The sequence below is a fragment of the Sabethes cyaneus genome, chromosome 2 (assembly GCF_943734655.1).
Source record: "Sabethes cyaneus chromosome 2, idSabCyanKW18_F2, whole genome shotgun sequence".
Taxonomy (NCBI): domain Eukaryota; kingdom Metazoa; phylum Arthropoda; class Insecta; order Diptera; family Culicidae; genus Sabethes; species Sabethes cyaneus.
The window spans coordinates 245,289,870-245,309,258 of NC_071354.1; the positions used below are offsets into that span (position 1 = coordinate 245,289,870).

Below are 19,389 nucleotides of genomic sequence, written 5' to 3' on the forward strand. Positions count from 1 at the left end.
TTAGCAATGTGATTCTTGGATGCCGAAAGAATATTAGGAAAAAAACTTTGTAGTTAAGGAAAAGTTTCTTGGCAGTGCATTGCAATGTGTTACATGATGCGGTTCCACATCGATTGCCAGCTTCACGTTCCCAATCCCAAAGTCTAGTCCAATTGTTTTACGAACAGTTCAACAGATGCTTCATGTCATGAAAACCGATTTTAATTTTGAAACCACCATTCTAAAGCTGAGAAAAAATGCTACAAGAAACATTCATCAAATCAGATGTGTAGTGGCATTAACCTTTTCCAGTTGTCTTAAAATTAAAATCGGGTGGGGGGATGATGGCAAAAACGGCGATTTATTGATAAAATCTAATATGGCGACCAAATCCAAGATGGCCACCAAAAATTTTTTACTCCATTGAAAGCCCTGTTCTTCTTTACAGAACCGGGTAATTGGTTAGCTGTTTCATTGCAAATTTATGAAATTTCACATGATATAGACCTCAAAGTTTACTGAAAATTCAACTTTTTTTGAAACTGTTAGGCCCCTTGGCGAACGAGAGGTCCACTATTTCGAGGTACCAAAAACGCAATTCTCATTTTTTAACCATTTTCAACCAATTAAGTGCAAAAGTTCCAATATTTGAAGACCTCGTGTCAGTAGTGACCCTGTTTCAACAAGAATTACTCTTGAGCACTTATAAAACCGTTCAGTGTTTTATAGTACATACATCACAGGATCCATGTTTTTTCTGTGTCTTCGATGGTACAAGTTTTTGCCGAATGATATGGAAAGTCCTTTACTCTGCCGCAATTTATCTTCAATTCATAGTATTCAAATCCAATCACACCAGTCCTCCAGGCTGAGCTGACACGTAGTAAATCTAAGCGGCAATGACATTGCAGAAAAACTAACTTTTGTGGGTTGCCTCGAGAAACACCGTTTCACGAACGAACAAAGCGAGAGCCGCGTGCTCTGCTCATGGGTGGGGATTTTCCGGCCATCCGATCCGTGCTACATTCATAGGACAGGGCTACAGGCAGGGCCAGCACACATTCCGTGTTCGCAACTAAACGAATGAAAACTGCAAAACTTTATTGCTCCACAGAACCGAAAGCTTTTAACTCAGCGGAAGAGTTATATGGTGTAGTCAATTTATATGCTCCATTAACTCTTTCTTAATCGACGGTTTTTTCGGTGAAAGTTTTATGGCACAGAACCTAGCTATTTATGTAATTATAATGCATAGATGATGAACGAGCAATTTTCCTGACCTGGCTTAGAATCTCAACAGCTAAGTGATTCGGTCATCTTTGTTTGCTGTGCCGCCGTTTGTCTTTTCACGTCGGTAGTGGCGTTTATTTATAGCCGGAAGCTGCCATACTAAATTTCCCATTTATCTAGCAAAAAAAAATTCCATGCACCAAAAGTCCGACACTTCCTTCCTAGCGTGAGTATTGTCCTCCGGTTACACATTCTATGAAAACGGTTATGGCGCCAAATCCCATTTCAGTTCATGAATTCGACAATAACCATTTTGACCGTTCGCCACTTCCACCCGGTCAGTTCCAACGGTCAGTCGGAACCATTCGAAACAAGTGAACAGCAAAAAGTAAATGCCCCAAACGAGGTAAAACTTTTAGTTGCAGTTTAATTGTAACCACGAGCAGAGCACCATACGTCAGCTGGTGCAGCCATTATAAGGCTTTCTGTCGGAGAAAACCTATAAATTTACACCTCCGCTTCGGTTGCGCGGGGTGAAGGAAAAGGATTCCGTCTGGACATCGTGAACGCCCAATAATTAATGTTTGTCAGCCGCGAGGCTGATGTCAGCGATGTTCGGTGTAATAATTTTAATTAAAAAACAGAATTTTAAACGCTGCAAGCTCAGCACCGGCCTCGCTCGCATGGCCCTTGCCAGCTACTTTTCGGTTCAGCTGCCTCGTGGCTATCCAAATAACTACCTATTTTGATTCACTGGTATTTAAAAAGGACCTGCCGTCCATGCGAATATGTGGGTGACACACGTGGTGAATAATTTATCTACCCTTCCCGGCCGTCGCATGGACTGCCATGCCACAGTAAGAGTAATGAATTTTCCTCCGGCATATTTCACTTTGTGCGAGTCAGCTGTTGGTTGATACGGTGACCGAGGTCAAAAACGACATTGAATCGGTTGCCCGGACCGGAAGAAACGATGGCGCTGCAGTAAATGCACTATACTTTCTGGTCCCCCGGGTCCGATTAATACGGCGTTTCGGACGATTCCAGCACATTAACATTTTCGTTTGTTTATTCTTTGATTGTTACCTTACAGCTTGGTATTGCGATCGGCTTTCTGGTGCCTCCGATGTTGGTTGAAAATCACGATGACATCGATCTGATTGGTTCCGATCTGAGGCTGATGTTCTACATCGTGGCTGGTTTTACAAGTGTACTTGTAATTTTGGTGCTAGTATGTAAGTATACCTTCCCTTAAGTAAAATGTTAACATTTACCTTTACCTAACACAAGAAAGGTTCAATTCCAAAATCATTCCTGTCTATGTATTTAAGGGTTTGATTTTCATTTCATCGCTTGTAGTACCCGTCGGTGCCGCCGGCACATTATGCTGATTTCGATTTACAATTCGTAATCACTTTTCTTCGTTTTTCTCCCGTTTCCGTTGTCAGTTTTCAAAGCGGCCCCTCCGACGCCTCCTTCGGCGGCGCAGGAAGCAACCAAGACACCAAATCCGCTGCAATCATCGCCATTCCTGCATTCCATCAAGCGCCTGATGCTGAACCGAAACTACGTCCTGCTGCTGGTGTCGTACGGCATGAACGTCGGTGTATTTTATGCCATCTCAACCCTTCTCAATCAGGTAAGTAACTCAATAAATTATAAACGCATCAACGGGTCCGGGCATTACTGCGGGACTTCAGAGTGGAGTTTAATTTCATGCTCGATGAGATGGATCGATGGAAGCTTTCTGCGAGAGATGGGGATTTAGCCGTCATTAGTAGCCTATATCTGTCAATTCGATTGAACCCTACGCCCATAAGAAGGGTATCGGTGTAACAAGCTTTTACCTCTCTCATTGGACTGATCAAAATGCATGGTTGACCTTTACTGGTTGAAATAATACTGCTTGAGTGGATATCATCGCATGACCAGTAGCGGTATGACTTTGTTGGGAAGATTGAATGGAGGGCTTTCACTCCCACGTCAGAAAATTAGATTTGCTATGAATGGATTGAAAAGTTCTATCGGCCTCTTCGTCGGAGAAATTGATCAACCTATCTTTAGTATTACGATGAAAGGAAAGCAATGAAGGAGGAATTACAGGAGGAATTGCAAATTTCATGGGAATAAATCGAAATAGTCCGTTTTAATGTTTTAATCGTCTTCTTTAGTGGCATTTTGTAACGCGAATCAAACAATCATTCCTTCTTATTTATCTTATTTTCCTGTGAAATGATGACTACACTCAAGTACTTTTTTTACACGGTTTAGTTTTTTGAGTATTAAGAACGGGGTAACTTAGAGACCATTCATTTATTTCTCAATACATTTGGGAGTAGCTCGATATTCCTCACGTAGATTGTAAATAGTTCCTTAGCTGCACCGTTTTCGAGTAATCGAAAAACACAAACCGTGTAAAAAAAGACTTGAGTGTACATTAAAATCCCTTTTTCACACGTGACGTTTCAGTCAACTATGCTTCGACTATCATCAGACGGCTGCAATATTTATTACAATAAGTAGTTACGCATCGAATTCAAATTTACATTTTACATTTAACATAATAACAATTTTCGTAAGAAAAGACATAGACACACATAGTTTTCCTACTAATTAGGCGACGGAAATTTTCACCTTTGACACATCAGCAATAAGTCTTCTTCTGGTGGGCTAACGATTCGAAATTAATCAACAAATATCATAAATAATTTAATTACGGTGACAAAATCTCTGAAAAGACCATTTCTTCTTGTCAGTGTGCCCTGGCAAGAATTTAAACTACAGAAACTTTTTATATTTAATTATGTAACACATGGATATTACCTGAAAGCCTTGAGAATTGATGCCCAGATACTCTGCGCGGAAAAAATGAGATAGAAATATTCTCGGAATTGAGTTTTTGTTCTGTCATCATTCAAGTGGAGTTGAAGGAAGAGTTGGGTGACTTCTTTGCATCCCTCGTAAAGATAGAATATTTTAACTAGAAATTCTATGTACAATGAGAAAAGCAGCGAGCGGTCCAAAATTGCTTCCTTGTGGGACACCAGATGTCCTTTGAAAACTTTGAGACTCACTGCGGTCAAACATCACAGAAAGTTGATGGTCTGACAGGAATGACTCAATACAGTGAATAAACGGCCTCGATGCACCTAGGCGTTGGTAGTGTAGTCAATTTGACCACCATCCCTTGTGTACCAGAAACAAAACGAGCTGAACTCGACTACATTATAGAACGCCCAGGGCAAATTCCATGCTGATCTGAAGAAATATAATGCGCGATACTATGAGTAATCACCCATGGCACATAAAGAGCGATGTGAGAAACCTGTAGTTTGGCTCGGGCAGTGCATTTCTTCAACACAATAAAAGGTATTCCGTGTGTGCCCCTCTGCTGATAATAATGCTGACGAAGACCCAGCAAAGAGATTGCCTGTAAGTTCGCGTAAACAAGACAATGAATTTCCGAGAAACTCGTGAACCATTTGCCTTCCGTTTTTCATTTACAAACGATTGGATTTTGCTAAGTTCGTCCTGTTCCCTACAAGGTAACATAACTTCTGTATCGGTTGCTGTTGTTAATAAAGTCGCGGTTGTTTAGATAATCACGAGCCTGGCTGTACTTTCTCAGTGCAGGCACGTATTGACGAAAGTGATCTAGCTGACTAGAGTGTCTAGCTAAAAAATACACAGCTTCATTCATATCACCAGCCACAGTACACAATAAAGGGGGCGACCCCTTTCGAGCTTAAAACTATAAAGTGAAAAGACCGATTAATTTAGGACCACGCCAACCTCAAGGGTCGACCCACGACTTCATCGACTCCTCAGAATCGAATCACTATATTTTACTCAAAAGTATTCGTTCTTAAGCTAGCCTAAAATGAAGAAGTCCCTGAACAATGTCTCCATAGGAGAATCTTTTATTTTGCTAACAGTAAAATTACGTTCTTCTCACCCAGTGGGCGATAGTTGGTAACAGGGATGGAAAAAAATCGCTTCTAGCGATCAAAAACATAGCAACGATCAGATTCGGATTCATTGACATCATTACAGTGGGATTTCGAATTTGGCATGGTTCGATTTTGGCAACAAAAGTATCCGTTTTTGGCGAAACAAAATTTTTCACTTCCAAAAATATGCTTAAATATCTATCAGTTTCCGCATGCATGCTTTAAATAACGAAAAAATGATGCACTCAGTGTGTTCATGAAAACAAGTTTGCGGTTATAGAATGTTTCGAACAATAATATTTTTATTGCCGTAGAACTACGTCTTACCGCAGGCTGCTGAAATATTATTTGCGCCGGACGTATAGATCTTGGCGGACCTTTTAAACATAAAATTGTTGCAATCGTTGATTAATAATATTTAGGCGACATCTATTTAGTACGTCACGCAAATTTTGACCAAAATCAACCCTCCCTCTCCCCATTGTCAAATTTGGTCACACATTCATGACCCCCCCTCCCCCTTCTGAGAAAGTACGTCACGTCACAGCAGCCCCCTCCCCTTCACAACAAAAAAATTAAATATACATTCCAGCCTTTTAATTTCAAGCTATCAATATAATTCACTTCAATCAATTCATCAAATAACAAAAATGAATTTCAGCAAATAAAAGAAAGATCATTTTCGAGCTTATAAGTCATCGATTCACGGATTTTGAAGATGATCTTCAATTGCTGCGAACGGATACACTTCAGAAGTCGCTGATGTGTCGTCGATTAATGTTTCGCGCATATCCACGTCCTTTACATCCATCCACTCAAATTCGTCTGATCTAGCTGAAAGAATCAGGACTTCCTGCTGACGTCTTGCAGCAACACGCCTTGGAAGAACTTTTCTGTCGGATTTTGTCATTTTGTGTATTTTTTGCAATCATTCAACATTACCTTAGATGTGAAACTTAATCCGCAAGTGGCACAAACTCTATCCTTCAGGAAGTTGTTGAGTGAGGGGCAGTACAGGTTGTACGGAAGAACCTTAAAACCAGCCATGGAACCTTGGTATGAGTTTAGGTTCATCGATTGAGTTCAGCAAGAATATCAAGGGGAAGCATTGACATTGGTCTCTGGTAGCACCCCGTAGCCCGTCAGGAGTTTATGCGACTGCTATTTGCGGTTGCAAAAATCTTTTAGGCAGGACGGTACTTAAAGAGCTCTTCAGTGGTGTAGATATTCTGTAAAGCTTTAATTCTACAAAAATAAATAAGTCCTGTTTACACATATATGTTAAAAAATCCATCAGTACGTTAATTTTATAGAAGCCTTCAATAGTTTTATCTCAACATCAGGGTCCGGCATCGTCGAAATAAATAAATGAAACTGACTTTCTCTTACCTTCGCTTCATACATGAAGTGACTTGCTTCATTTGTTGAACAGAACATTTCAAGCAAGCTTCAGTTGAAGTTGGTGGCTGTTTCAATTGACGACGGCAGAAAGTCAGGCACGATTTGTCGACATTGACTAGGTTAACTTTAATATACGTTGCATTGTAGGAATCGTTACACAAATTCAATTCATTTACATTCAAAGTTGCTGGCCTTCTTCTGAATATTTGATAGAAAAGTACAAATAAAAAGTTGAAAGCGATAGTCATGATAAAGTGAAACCCGTTTCGTTGACGCTAACTGAAGCCAGTTTGAAACTAAGGCGGTGCTGCTTCTGTTGAAACCGAAGCTTCACTGCTTTATTGTTGAGTGACGCTATGCAATTGAAGGTGACGTTGTCGGACCCTGCTCAACCTAAAGTAGCCTTTTCACAAATCCCCGAATAAATTTTATATTTGACATTTTTTTCTTGTGACGTCACATAACTTCATACCCCCCTCCCCCCTACATCACAAATTGTCACGTTTAGGTCAACCCCCCCTTCCCCCCTATAAGCTTGACGTACTTTATGGATGGCCCCTTAGTCAATTTCTGACGAATTTACATTAAATTTTTTCATATTAAAAATGGGTCTCGATTTTGGCATGGTTTCGATTTTGGCAACATAGGCGACACGCATTTGTTGCCAAATTCGAAATCCTACTGTACTTCCAAGCGACAAGTGCTTTGTCGCAATCTATACATATTATGATAAACCTCATATCAGATCATGTTCGTTGCTTGATTGCGAAGAGGAATAAAACAGATACATCCAATCGGTTGTTTACAATGCGTAAATCTCAGTACAAACAACATGCGCAACCTTTTTTTTCTCGTAGTTAGGTCAAATTGGCTTGGAGAATTGGTGCAAAATCAACAAAATCTAAAGATTACTGCTGGACATGAACTGTGCGTGTGGCGATAACTCACAGATTTGATCAAAATCACCGATTTTCTATCCCTGGTTGGTACTTGGAAAACAAAAACCAGCCAGGAGGAAAGAGTCTCTTCACTTAACTTGCGCACTCTGAGACGTTGGCGGCTGCACCAAGTAGCAACCCTTTATCGCCTATGCGGCTAACTCTAGAATCCGTCGTGGCATTTTTCTGCAAACCACACGGATAGCTCCATACATTTTAATTAATTGTTAAATTTTGTTTAATTGTATTTTTAAGGTGCGCACCCTTGGAGAAACTGGGCCGCGCATTCCGAAGATGTTTTATATTTTTATGCCGATGTCGGTCGTTCTACGTTCTGACCAATGCGGCTGGTTTTACTTTAATTGACCGGAATTTAATCCTCCGAGTCCAGGCTAGCTCTTTAAATTGGGTTAGCGTTAGATAGACGCCATTACCCCAGAACCAGTCAATCAGTTGCAACGACTGGCTCAGACGAGCAAAATTAGCTCTATTGAGATCAAACTTCATCTGACATCAATTAAACCAATATTTCGATTAATTCTATAATACCTTTTATTAGGAGAAAAATATAATCTAGTTACTAACTAGCGTGCTCATACGTAAATTAGACTTGAATTAAATTAGATTTGAATTTTGACTACATTGGGCTTGAGGATTTACCTTTTGAGGAAATTGGACTTGAAATTGCATATGAAATTAGACCTAAATTTGCAGTAATTTGTACTGAATGTTTTACTTGCCATTAGACATGAGATCGGACTTAAAATAGAGTTTTAAGTTTATATTTGAAATTGACCTTGATATTTTATTTGAAATTGGGATTGAATTAAACTTTGAATTAAAGTTGAAATTAAAGTTAAAATTTGACCTAAAATTGCATTTGAAATTAAGATCGAAATTGAAATTGAAATTGACTTGAAATCAAAGTTTGCAGTGAACTTAAAATGGAACCTAAAATTAATATAAAATTAAGCTTTAAATTGGGCTCAAAATCGGACATACGATTGAATCTTAAATGCCTTGGATTCGATTGAACTTGAAATGAAACTTGATATTGGACATGAACATGAAGTTTGATACGAAGTTGACATTTTTCGTCTTATTCTCTCACACGTTTTACCTCTTTTCTATTCTCTCATTGCCTTTTCTCTTATCCAGTTCGGAACAAAATTCCGTTTTTCTCCTTTTTTGTAGTGATTTCTTGATTTTTGCTTTAACTTTCCATTCGTTTTTTATCTTTGTTTTTCGTTTTCCTTTTTTCTGTGTCGTGTTTCCTGTTTCATTTTTGAAACCTTTTCTATTTATTTCCTGTTCCAGTTTTTCTTATTGTTTGTTTTCTATTTCCTCATGCTTTTTACTCGCTTTTTATTATTTTCGCTCCAGTTTTCAGTTTTTTCTCATCTCTTTTCCCCCGGGGGGCTCTGTAGCCGCAAGGTTACCGAGTCTGCTTTGACAAGCGAATGGTCATGGGTTCGAATCTTAGTAGAATCAGGCCATTCGATGGCAAAGTGACTTTAGCATGGGTTTATTCCCAGGCCCCTCACCACCCTTCCTTCATGCTGAATTCTATGTTATCCCGATATGGCCTATTGACAGTACAAAAATGAGACCCTTATAGTTCAATGCACTGGTTAGCTGTTCCAGGGATGGCTATAATTGGGGACAGCGCTGTCATGTGGAACGAGGTGGGTAAAGTAGAGAAAAAACATTGCGGGAAGGGTGCTCAAATTACATACAAGCACGCATAAAATTCAATAAGCATATCGCTCACTCAATAGCGACTATAGCCAAAATAAATGCAGTGCGGGTTTATACAGCAAACACTCGGGCGATATCACAATAGATCAAACCATACTGGTCGCAGTGATGAGTCCATACAGGAAAAAAAATCTCTTTTTTCCTGTTTTTGGTTTCCAGCTTTCGTGACATTCTCGTTTTTCGTCTTTGTCTGAGCCATTGCTATCTTTTGATGCTCCGTTTTTCCGCCTTTCTGTCGTTTTATTCTGTTTTTGGCTCCCTATTTTCTATTTTCTCTCCGGATTTTCTTTTTATCTCGCGTTTCAGTCTTTTTCTCTCCTGTTCTATCTTTTTCTTTGGTGAATTTTTCCTGTTTTTCATTTCTTCTTTTTAACCCATTTTCTCTGTTGGTTTTTTTTACTGTGTCGCTATTCCTCTTTTCCGTTTTGGTCTTGCTATCTTCCCTTTCCTGTCTCGTTTTCTCTCTTATTCTATCGTTTTTCCACCAACTCTGTCACATTTTTTTTTCTTTTTCTGACCGGTCTAGTCTAGTCTCTATGTGTCAAGTTTGCCTTCCCTTCAGAAAAGGAAGGCAAACAGCAGAAAGCACACTGTTTCCCCACTCTCTGTTCCGTTTTTCCTGTCCCATTTTTGCGCCCTTTTTAGTCCTTTCCTCTGACTTTTCTCCTTTTTGTACCGTTTTTCCGTATTTTTCTTCCACTTTTCTTGGTTTTCAGCCTTTTTTTCTATCCATTTTTTTCGTTCTAGTCTATTCTGTTTTTTCTCTTATTAGGTCGCTTGAATAAAATAGTTTGCTTTGCTTTTCCCGTTTAAATCTTATGGGAGCATTTACTCATTTTACTCATTTAGGCCATTACAAATATTTTCAAAAGTTTTTGTCCCTCCGGTGTTGGGTCACTGAAGGAGGGAGGGGGGCGCGAAAAAAAAACAAAGTGAATTTTTTAATCGAGCAAAAAACAAATATGGATTTTAGGCATTTTTATTTTAAGTTTAAACGTGAAAACCAAATCTATTCTTGCTTTTAATATGTACGTTGTTAATTTCTATGCAAAATCTACAAAATAAACACAAAAACGAAAGAAAATTTTTTTGGCCGCTTTTCGGAAATTCCGCTATTTGAATTTCCATTTCTATTTCATGCTAGAAGCGTTAACTCAACTCGTACACTCATTTTTCAAGCTGTAGAGCCCACAGACAATTGATTTTATAAAAAAAAAATTAACTCATATCCTACAAATTATTTTTTTTCCAAGGGGGGAAGGGTGACAAAAACTTTTAAAATGATTTGCAATGGCCTATTATCTTCTGCATTCCATCCTTTTTTGACACATTCTGTTTTTCTTTTCCATTTTATCCCTTTCGTATTTCGTTTTCTTTTTCTGTCCCGTTCCCACTCCTGTTGTGTTTCTCTTTTTCGGTTCTCGTTAGTCCATTTTTCTGCTCAAATATTTTCTGCTATTTCCCTCCTTTTTAATCCCCATTTTGTCTCCATTCTTGTCCCGCTTGTTCTCTTTTTCTGTTCAGTTTTCCCTCTTTTCTCTCCTGTTTTCTTCTATTCATTTTTTTTCTCTTTGTATGTCCCGTTTACCCTTCTAGTCTGTCACGTTTTTTCTTTGGTACGTTTTTTGATTTGTGCTCTGCCAAATATCGTCCACAGCATCTTCCGCTCAAACACTTCAAGAGCGCGAATGTCTTCCATGAGCAGCGTCGCAGTTTTGAGTCCATAAAGAACTACCGGTATAATAAGGGTTTTATATGGTGGAGTAAGCTTCTTGATCGATCCCGATTGAATCGGACCGGGTAAAGTCCGGAAAGTCCGGAACGTCCAGTTCGATACCTGGTTCGAAGTCCGATTGGAGCGAGATTTTAGAGTTCGATTTTTTACCGGAACCTTCGAAATTCCGGAAAAGTCAGAAACACTTTTGGCAGTAAAATTGACTACGGTGGAAATGAGAATTTAGCCACAAGAATTTTTTGTTTGTTTGTTTAAGGAATGAGTCGTCATTGATTTTGCAAATTTCAGTTTTTTTTTGTTTGAAACAAAAATTCTGTTCATAAAAATATATTCGCTGTTTTCAGATTGGCAAGAAGAATGCAGTGAATACATTTTTAAAAACAGTACCCCGTTTCTGGGCCCAAAAACTGCTTCCGAAGTTGGTCTCTCCGACGAAAATTTAATGGTTGCTACTTTCCCCTTAAGGCTCCCAAACAAGTCCAGCCGATCGATTTAGTTTTGGAAAATTAACAAATATTTTTAGCTCAATCCTCCTAGACTTCGCTTTCAGTCTGGCGTAGATTACCTCCACCGTCGCAAAGTTCCTAGCTATGATATCAAAGTCATTTGCGAAGTCTAGAAATTGGCTACGTTTGGTGAATATCGTGCCTCTCGTTTCGATGCCTGCTCGTTGGATCACCCGCTCAAGAGCGATGTTGAACAGCCAGTAGGATAAACCATTACTTTGTGTTAACCCTCGCCGTATCTCGAAGAGATACGAAACATATCACTCGCTCCGATGTAGCTCTAACCAGTTGCGACAGTTTGTCCGGAAAACCGTATTCTTGCACTATCTGTCATAGCTGGTCTCGATCGACTGTGTCGTATGCTGCTTTGAAGTCAATAAAGTTATGATGCGTGGACACTTCCAATATTTCTACAAGATCTGTCGGATGGTAAAAAGCTGCCATGAAGCCCACCTGATACTATTGCTGATAGTCGACAGTTGCATCAGTCTAGCCGGTCGCCCTTTTTGTAGATGAGACGAACCACTCCTTCCATACATTCCTTACCGGCGGCTTTGTTGATCTTCGGCAACCCGATTTCTTTGAGATCAGATGCTGGGACTTTACTATATTTTATTGGAACTGCTAGGTTAACATCCGTTCCGTCTTTTTCTGCAACTTCACCATTGAGGTTTTCATCGAACAACTGCATCCACCTGTCGACCACTGCACGTCACGTTTTCTATTATCAAACCATTATTTTATAGCTAAGTTAAATGCTTAAATGCTAAGTTAAATGTTTGTCTGTCTGTGGTCTGTCTGCAGTTTTCGACACAATCGCTATAAACTCAATTATATGAAATTGTCATTCAATCACAATAGCTTTTTCAATTTTTAAGGTTCATTTTTTCTTAATCAGCCAGAGAAAGAGGACGTTCTACTGAACGTCGACTTCTGCGTTCGAATTTCGATTGGCTCGATTTTCGATTCATTGTTTTCATCAATTTATCATTAGATTTACGACGTTTGTCGGACTTATTTTATTTTGGCTAGCGCTGCAGATATTAGCTGCATCGCATTTCATTTTCTTGCTTCTTCGCTTCGCTGGTGGTCGGATTTCGTCGATTTCTCAAAAGACATATCAAAATCAGAGATGAAAAGAATCTCCTAGAGGAGGAAGCACCGGACTTGTTAGAATAAATCGCTTTCCCATAATCATGGTAATATCAGCATCATCGGCTTTTGCTGTGAAGCTTAGACAGTTTCCTACTCTACTTTGGGGAAAGTTCATGCGGCACAAATTGTCAAATAGATGTTAACATAACATAATCTGATTGGCTTTGGAAAAATACTGCACGTTCCGTGGAATAGTTTGACAGAACTTATTATCTTACTGCCAAACGGACCACTTGCTTTATTTTGTGTAGGGTGATGAAAATGGACCAATAGATAATATGCTTGAAAACATTTTTGTTATTTAAATTTGCTTTATATTCTAACAGGATTGTTAGTCCATTAAATAATTTCAATGCTATTACCGCTTTCTAGAGGATTTTTCTCCGTTATTCGATTGTCGCTTTTTGCTTCACACAGCCATTGTCACCCTACCGTCGAAACTAGAGCGATTTCCGCTCATCCAACAAAGCGGATATGATTGGCTTCCTAGCGAGCTTGATGACTGTGAGAGAAAAAAAACCGTTCTTCTGCTAGTAAAGATTTCGCAATTTATGAAAATTGGAAACTAATGCGCCTGAAAGCATTCGTAATCCCCGGAAGGCAAGCATTTTCGCCATCCTACATACCAACTCTTTTCTCTTTCATTTTCAGATCGTGCTAACTCACTACCCCGGCCATGAAGTGGATGCCGGCCGCATTGGAGTCTGCATCGTGTTTGCCGGAATGCTGGGATCCGTGGCTTGTGGCATTGTGCTCGATAAGACCCATCGATTCAAGTGAGTGTCGATTGCTATCACCACAACAATGTGCACTTTTCACTTCTTTCCACATACATCCACCATACATACACACATACAGGCATACATACCAGAGAGGTTGAAGGATCAGGCTTCAATCAGCTTGATAAAGTTTGCTCTGTACCGCGCGCCGGAGTGGAGTAGTTCATCTGCTATTGTTTGCCTTATGCGTTTTATCAATCCATCCGGTCCGTCCCGCCAGTCGAGTCGGACGGATGTACACACTATGAACTGATTTTCTTTGTTTTATTACCAGGGAAACAACGCTGGCCGTTTATATATTCACCATGATTGGAATGTGGATATATACGTTTACCCTGTCGGTTGGGCACATCGCCGTAGTTTACGTCACTTCGTCCCTGCTCGGGTAAGCAATAGAGAGTTGATGTTTACGGTAAACAGCATGCTTAAACCCACATCAAACGGTTGATGTTGTCGTTTGATTGATCTGTTGTTTGCAAATCATATTTGTTAAGGGGGTTTCGCTGTTTAGTCTGATTTAATCAGATATCTATTCAATACATTTTTTTTCAAAAAATCAGGTTCTTCATGACCGGCTATCTTCCGGTTGGGTTCGAATTTGCGGCGGAGCTTACCTACCCGGAACCGGAGGGCACCTCGACCGGGCTGCTGAATGCGGCCGCACAGGTGTTCGGCATCGCGTTCACCATGGCGTACTCGGAGATCCTCAACACCAGCGGCGACATTGTGGCGAACGTCACGATGGCTGTGATGCTTTTTGTCGGTTCGGTCGTGACGGCCATCATACGGTCGGACCTGCGCCGTCAGGCGGCCCAAAATCCGAACGCTTAAATCCCAGTGGCACGTGTATCAATGATCAATGGCGGATTGGAGTTCCGATTTGGTCCAGCATAAAGTGCTGGTCGTTTTAGAATTGAAAATTTATACCAGGTAAAATGTCGATACCTAGATGTGTTATTTATGCTAACTTGTAATGATTGTTGTTAATGGCATAGAGAAATTTAAATCGCATACTCGTTATTTTTTCGAGCAAAAAAGGAAGCAAAAGACAAATTTAATTAATGGCAAGCAAACAGACTGGTAACATTTATGCGATTCACTTCGGCAGGACCACTGAATGGAGCAAAGGAATAATTATACCTTACAATAACGATTGCAGGCATTCCGGACTGACACGCCTGTCTGTGCCAGTATTCCACGCAGCGAAACAAAGGCAACGTAAAGTCATTAACATTCAACTCGACAGGAGGCTGTTCTATCAAGACAGGGAGAATATTCTTCAGTGTAAAGTGGGAATGTTGTTTTCGAGCTTTCCGGACGGACGGGGGAGGGGGGGACTTTGCACATAAATTCTCCTCCAGACTAACGACATTCACATTTGTCAGCACCGTGTCCAGTAGTGTGAGACGACAAGAACAAACCAATGAATGCAATGAATTGGGCGGACTTTCACTCGCCCGTTTTGTTATTGTTTCCATATCAGACTGCTGTCTGCTGGCTATTTTTCACAATTTGCGTTGGTGCGAGCGCACCAAAAAAAATCACTGGAATCCCGTACAAAAAGGATCTTTCCGTTTCCGTTGTCTAATAGCTTTTTTACCTAATGATTTAGTAAACACTTCTTGTTTTGAAAAATGGCTGTTTGCTGACGTTGGGCATCTGCATGGAGACGCTCGGTAGATCAAAGCAACCGTAGAAACGATATTTCAAACTAAAGCAAATCAACATCCGCCTCGTGTTTTTGCTGCATGGGAAAACGGGAAAAGAATATCGATTCTAACCTCGATTCTTTCATCTTTCGAGTACCGTTTTAAACTAAACATAGAGCCGGCGCAGAAGAAAAAAAAACGAAAATACGGGCGACGAAACAAGGTGGAAAATTTAATTAAGTTGGAGCTTATTTTCTACCCCAGAACCCGGCTAGAGTTTGTTGGTAGAATCGGTCCATTGTATAGATTTTTTTTTGCTTTCGCTTTCGGATTGAATTTAATTGGCTATTTCTCAATCCGACTGATTCACGGGGCACTCGGTAAGAAGAAAAGTGTTTGCGAAGAGTGCTCTATAATTGGCAGCGGTAAGTACCATAATTGGGGGTTTTAAACACCAAAGGACACTGTTAGAGAAATTCCATGGAAAAAGTACGATCGAAATTTAAGAGGAAGGTGCTAAGCCTGGTGCGAAGAGCTATAAAAGTTAAATTTATTTTTACCGGATATAACTGGGGCAAAATAATAACAAAGGTGCAAATTCCAACAACAGTAACAAAGAACCGTACAACGATGTGTGCGTAGGGTAAATATCAGCAAGCTCAATTGGACAAGTTTATAACAGATCCAATTCATCTAATAGCTCTAGATTAGTCTCTATTAGATTAGTCTCTAGACGACTATCCACATTATGCTTCTACCAGGAGAGACCAGTGCGGTTCTTGTCGTATCATGCATTCCTCTCCACTGTACTCGGTCCTGGTCTACTCGTCACCAATTCGCACAGCGTCTCGACACACGCAAGTCGACTTCAACCTAGTCGAGTCATCTAGCACGTTGGGCCCCTCTATTCATGGTACCGGTGGGGTTCCTGAACAGAACGGATTTCACAGCATAGTGGTTCGGCATTCTTGCGACGTGGCCCCAACTTTCGCCAGGTGTACGATGGGAATCTCTCCAAGTACTGCCTGCAACTCGTGATTCATACCCCTACGCCACCACTCTTCGCTATCCGTTTGTACTCCGCCAAAAATAGTACACAACTTAACCGTAAGCAAAGTTACTGGCTTAAGTCCGTAGAGGACTACCGGTCTGATAGTGTTTTGTACATCGTCAGCTTTATGCAGCGTCGTATGTTCCTTGATCGAAGCGTCTTGGGGAGGGAAAAGTAGGCTAGACTTCCAGCTTACATGCGTCGTTTAATCTCCTTACTCGTATTATTGTCGGTGGTGACCGAACCCGCAGCTTCATTCCAATCTGTATCATCAAAACCTTTATTATCGGATAGTTCAGCTTCTGTTGGTTTAGTCGGCGTGGTCAAATCATTCTTTTCCAGACCGATTTCATCGTCGCTTAAATCGTAGATCATCTTTAGCGGTTCCTGGTTCTGCACTGCTCTGTTGTTTTTGTCGTATGCAACAGTAAAGATGTTAAAGTAGTCTTCTTCCTAGGATTCCAAATCCTGTAACCATAACTTTCTTCTCTTGTGGCAACCATGTGAAAGCGCTTCCATCAAATACCCGCACGTTGAGTTTCTTATTGTACCTCATTTCAAATGGAGTTTTTCTTTCCTCCAGAGCAGTCGTCGGGCTTCGATTCAGAATGTAAGACCGCAGTGAGATCAGCTTCACCTCATAGTGATTTCGATATATCAGCATCTTGTAGGATAGAGCGAGACTTAACAAAACCTGGCGTCCATTCCCGTAGTTGATAATTCGGCAAATAAATTTTAGCTTTCATTATCGCGCATCCATCCGGATGTTATAAATGAACGTATTTCTGATATGATACGAGCAAATCTCGTAACGTCCCAAGTATCTGCAGTTGTTAAGCTAGTGGGGAAAGTGGCATGATCTACATTTCCTTCAAACTCGATTCCACTCTAAAGTCGAATGCATTTAACCCTTGGACTTGGCCAGAAAGTGTTGTATTCCGCGATCTTGAGGATTATTCTGCCAACAAATTTCGGAGATCCTCAACTGTGAACTTGGCGTCAACGCACGACACTCCATCGGAAGTGAATCACCACCAATGATGCCATCTGGCTTTATCTGACTACCATACGGGGCCATCGTTTTCTGATGTGTAATATTTACATCCCTCCCGAGAAAAGTCGGTCAGTTGATCTGAATTGAAGAACACAATACTACCGTTCGTGAACTCTACAATACCGCCTCTCAAGGTGACATTGTCCTCGTGCGCAACGATTACAATTAACTCCGCCTTCAATGATGAAGAGACAATAACGGCACACACCTCAATAACTCGTGTTTAACGCCAGTGAATACACCATTGTTTGACGGCATGGACTCCTTGAATATGAATCAAGTAAACCTACAGCTGAATTTTTTTCCATGTTGGGTATTTTTATCGCTGCGACCATTTGTTTGATCTATTGTGATATATTCCCTGTTTTATTATAGCTATGTTGTCAAGATGACGCACCACTATCAGAAGTGATTGTCATTGTTTGACTAATAGCATTTGTCCTGCCCGGTGATGCACTTCGGATGAAGTGCACTACTGCGCTGGGAGTTGTTCTCCAACTATCAGAGGGTTCTAACAGCCCTCTTTCGAAGAACCTTAATCTTTTATTGAGAATTACCGGACATCGGCATAACAGGTGTTCCGAGTCTTCTTTTTCTATGCCGCAGAAGCGACATATATCATCATGAAGTTTTCCCATAAGCTTCAGATGATAGCGGCTCGGACAATGTCCTGTTATAAGACCAGTGTAAATGCTTAGATCTTTCTTCGAAAGCTCCAGTATTTTGCGAGTAATTGAAACGTTTGGAGAGAAACGTTTCGACTGCCTAGCATTGAAAGTGTTATTCCAATTTGATTCCACTTTCGTACATTCCCATGCTTTTAGCTCCATTTTTAAAGTAGGAGCAGATAAGCCACAGAAGGGCTCAGGTCCTACAAATTGATGAGATGATCCGAGTCTTGCTAGTGCATCAGCTCTTTCATTTCCATCAATTCCACAGTGACCTGGGACCCAGTACAAGTTGACTTGGTTACGACAAGACAATTTTTGGAGTGATTGAATACATTCCCAGACAAGTTTTTATGTGCATGTCGCCGACTTTAGAGCGTTTAGAGCTGCTTGGCTGTCGGACATGATGCTTATATTTGAATGTTTATAGTTCCTGCGCAAGCACACAGTCGTACATTCTAGAATTGCTTGTATTTCAGCTTGGAATACAGTTGGCCATCTGCCCATAGAAATTGACATGTCTATTCCTGGGCCAGTTACGCCTGCTCCCACTTGATTGTCCATTATTGAACCATCTGTATAGAAAACTCTCGAGCCAGGACGAATATCGGGACCACCATCTTCCCAGGAACCACGTCTAGGCTCAAATACACGGAATATTCGGTTGGTTCGGATTTTTTCTCCATCCAATCTTCATTACTGGTTACAAGAGGATTTATACTAATAGTTTTTAGAATACCTGTTAAGTCCCCTTCAAAAAGGTTCATTGATCTTTTGATCCTCAGAGCACTTTTTTCAGCTTCTAATTGCATAAACTGATGCAATGGAAGTATATAGAGTAAAGCATCCAATGCCTTCGAAGGTGTACTTCTCATTGCACCTGTTATTGAGAGAGTGGCTAGCCTTTGAAGTTTTTCCAGCTTTATTTGGGTAGTTTTCTCTTTCGTTTTTGGCCACCAGACCAACGCAGCATAGGTAATCCGGGGTCTGACAATGGCCGAATAGATTCTATGTCAAGGAAGGCACCTAGTGAAGTTTCTTTCGCTTCAAAAGACTTTTCTAGTTTTTTTACAACAGTTCGTACTGCTGTTATTGAAGATTTTTGCCTTGTTGATATGCGAATTGATATTCGCTCAAAGGATCTTTGGCTAAATATGATGATTTTATATGCTCATCAATTATTTTTTCCATTGTTTTTAACACAACGGACGATAAGCTTATCGGCCTGAAGGATTTTGATGAAGTCTTATCTTTCTTATTAGCCTTCGGAATGAACGTGACCCGTACTTGTCGCCATACTGCTATGACCTAGTATCAGGCTTGATTGAAAAAGGTTTGTTAGAATAGGTATTAAAAACGCCTTACCCTTCTGTAGTAGTACAGGAAAAATTCCATCCCTACCCGGTAATTTGAAGGGTTCAAAAGTGTCAATCGCCCATTCAACCTTGCTTCCTGTAAAATTTTTTTTGGCCAAAGTACAACCATCATTCCTGTTTCTATCTAACCCAGTCATTTCACTAGCTATTTCGTGAATGT

The 19,389-nt window shown here is 40.4% G+C and overlaps 1 protein-coding gene across 1 annotated transcript in view; it reads left to right on the forward strand.

Moving 5' to 3' along the window:
- The window catches only part of LOC128734170 (feline leukemia virus subgroup C receptor-related protein 2), a 61,384-nt gene extending 46,642 nt beyond the window's left edge, over nucleotides 1-14,742 (forward strand). The window contains exons 5-9 of the mRNA XM_053828214.1: nucleotides 2,303-2,444; nucleotides 2,658-2,848; nucleotides 13,304-13,428; nucleotides 13,706-13,816; nucleotides 13,992-14,742. Of these exons, the coding sequence (XP_053684189.1) occupies nucleotides 2,303-2,444; nucleotides 2,658-2,848; nucleotides 13,304-13,428; nucleotides 13,706-13,816; nucleotides 13,992-14,262 (840 nt within the window). The 3' untranslated portion in view covers nucleotides 14,263-14,742. The remainder of the gene's footprint in view (nucleotides 1-2,302; nucleotides 2,445-2,657; nucleotides 2,849-13,303; nucleotides 13,429-13,705; nucleotides 13,817-13,991) is intronic.
- Nucleotides 14,743-19,389: the final 4,647 nt, after the last annotated feature.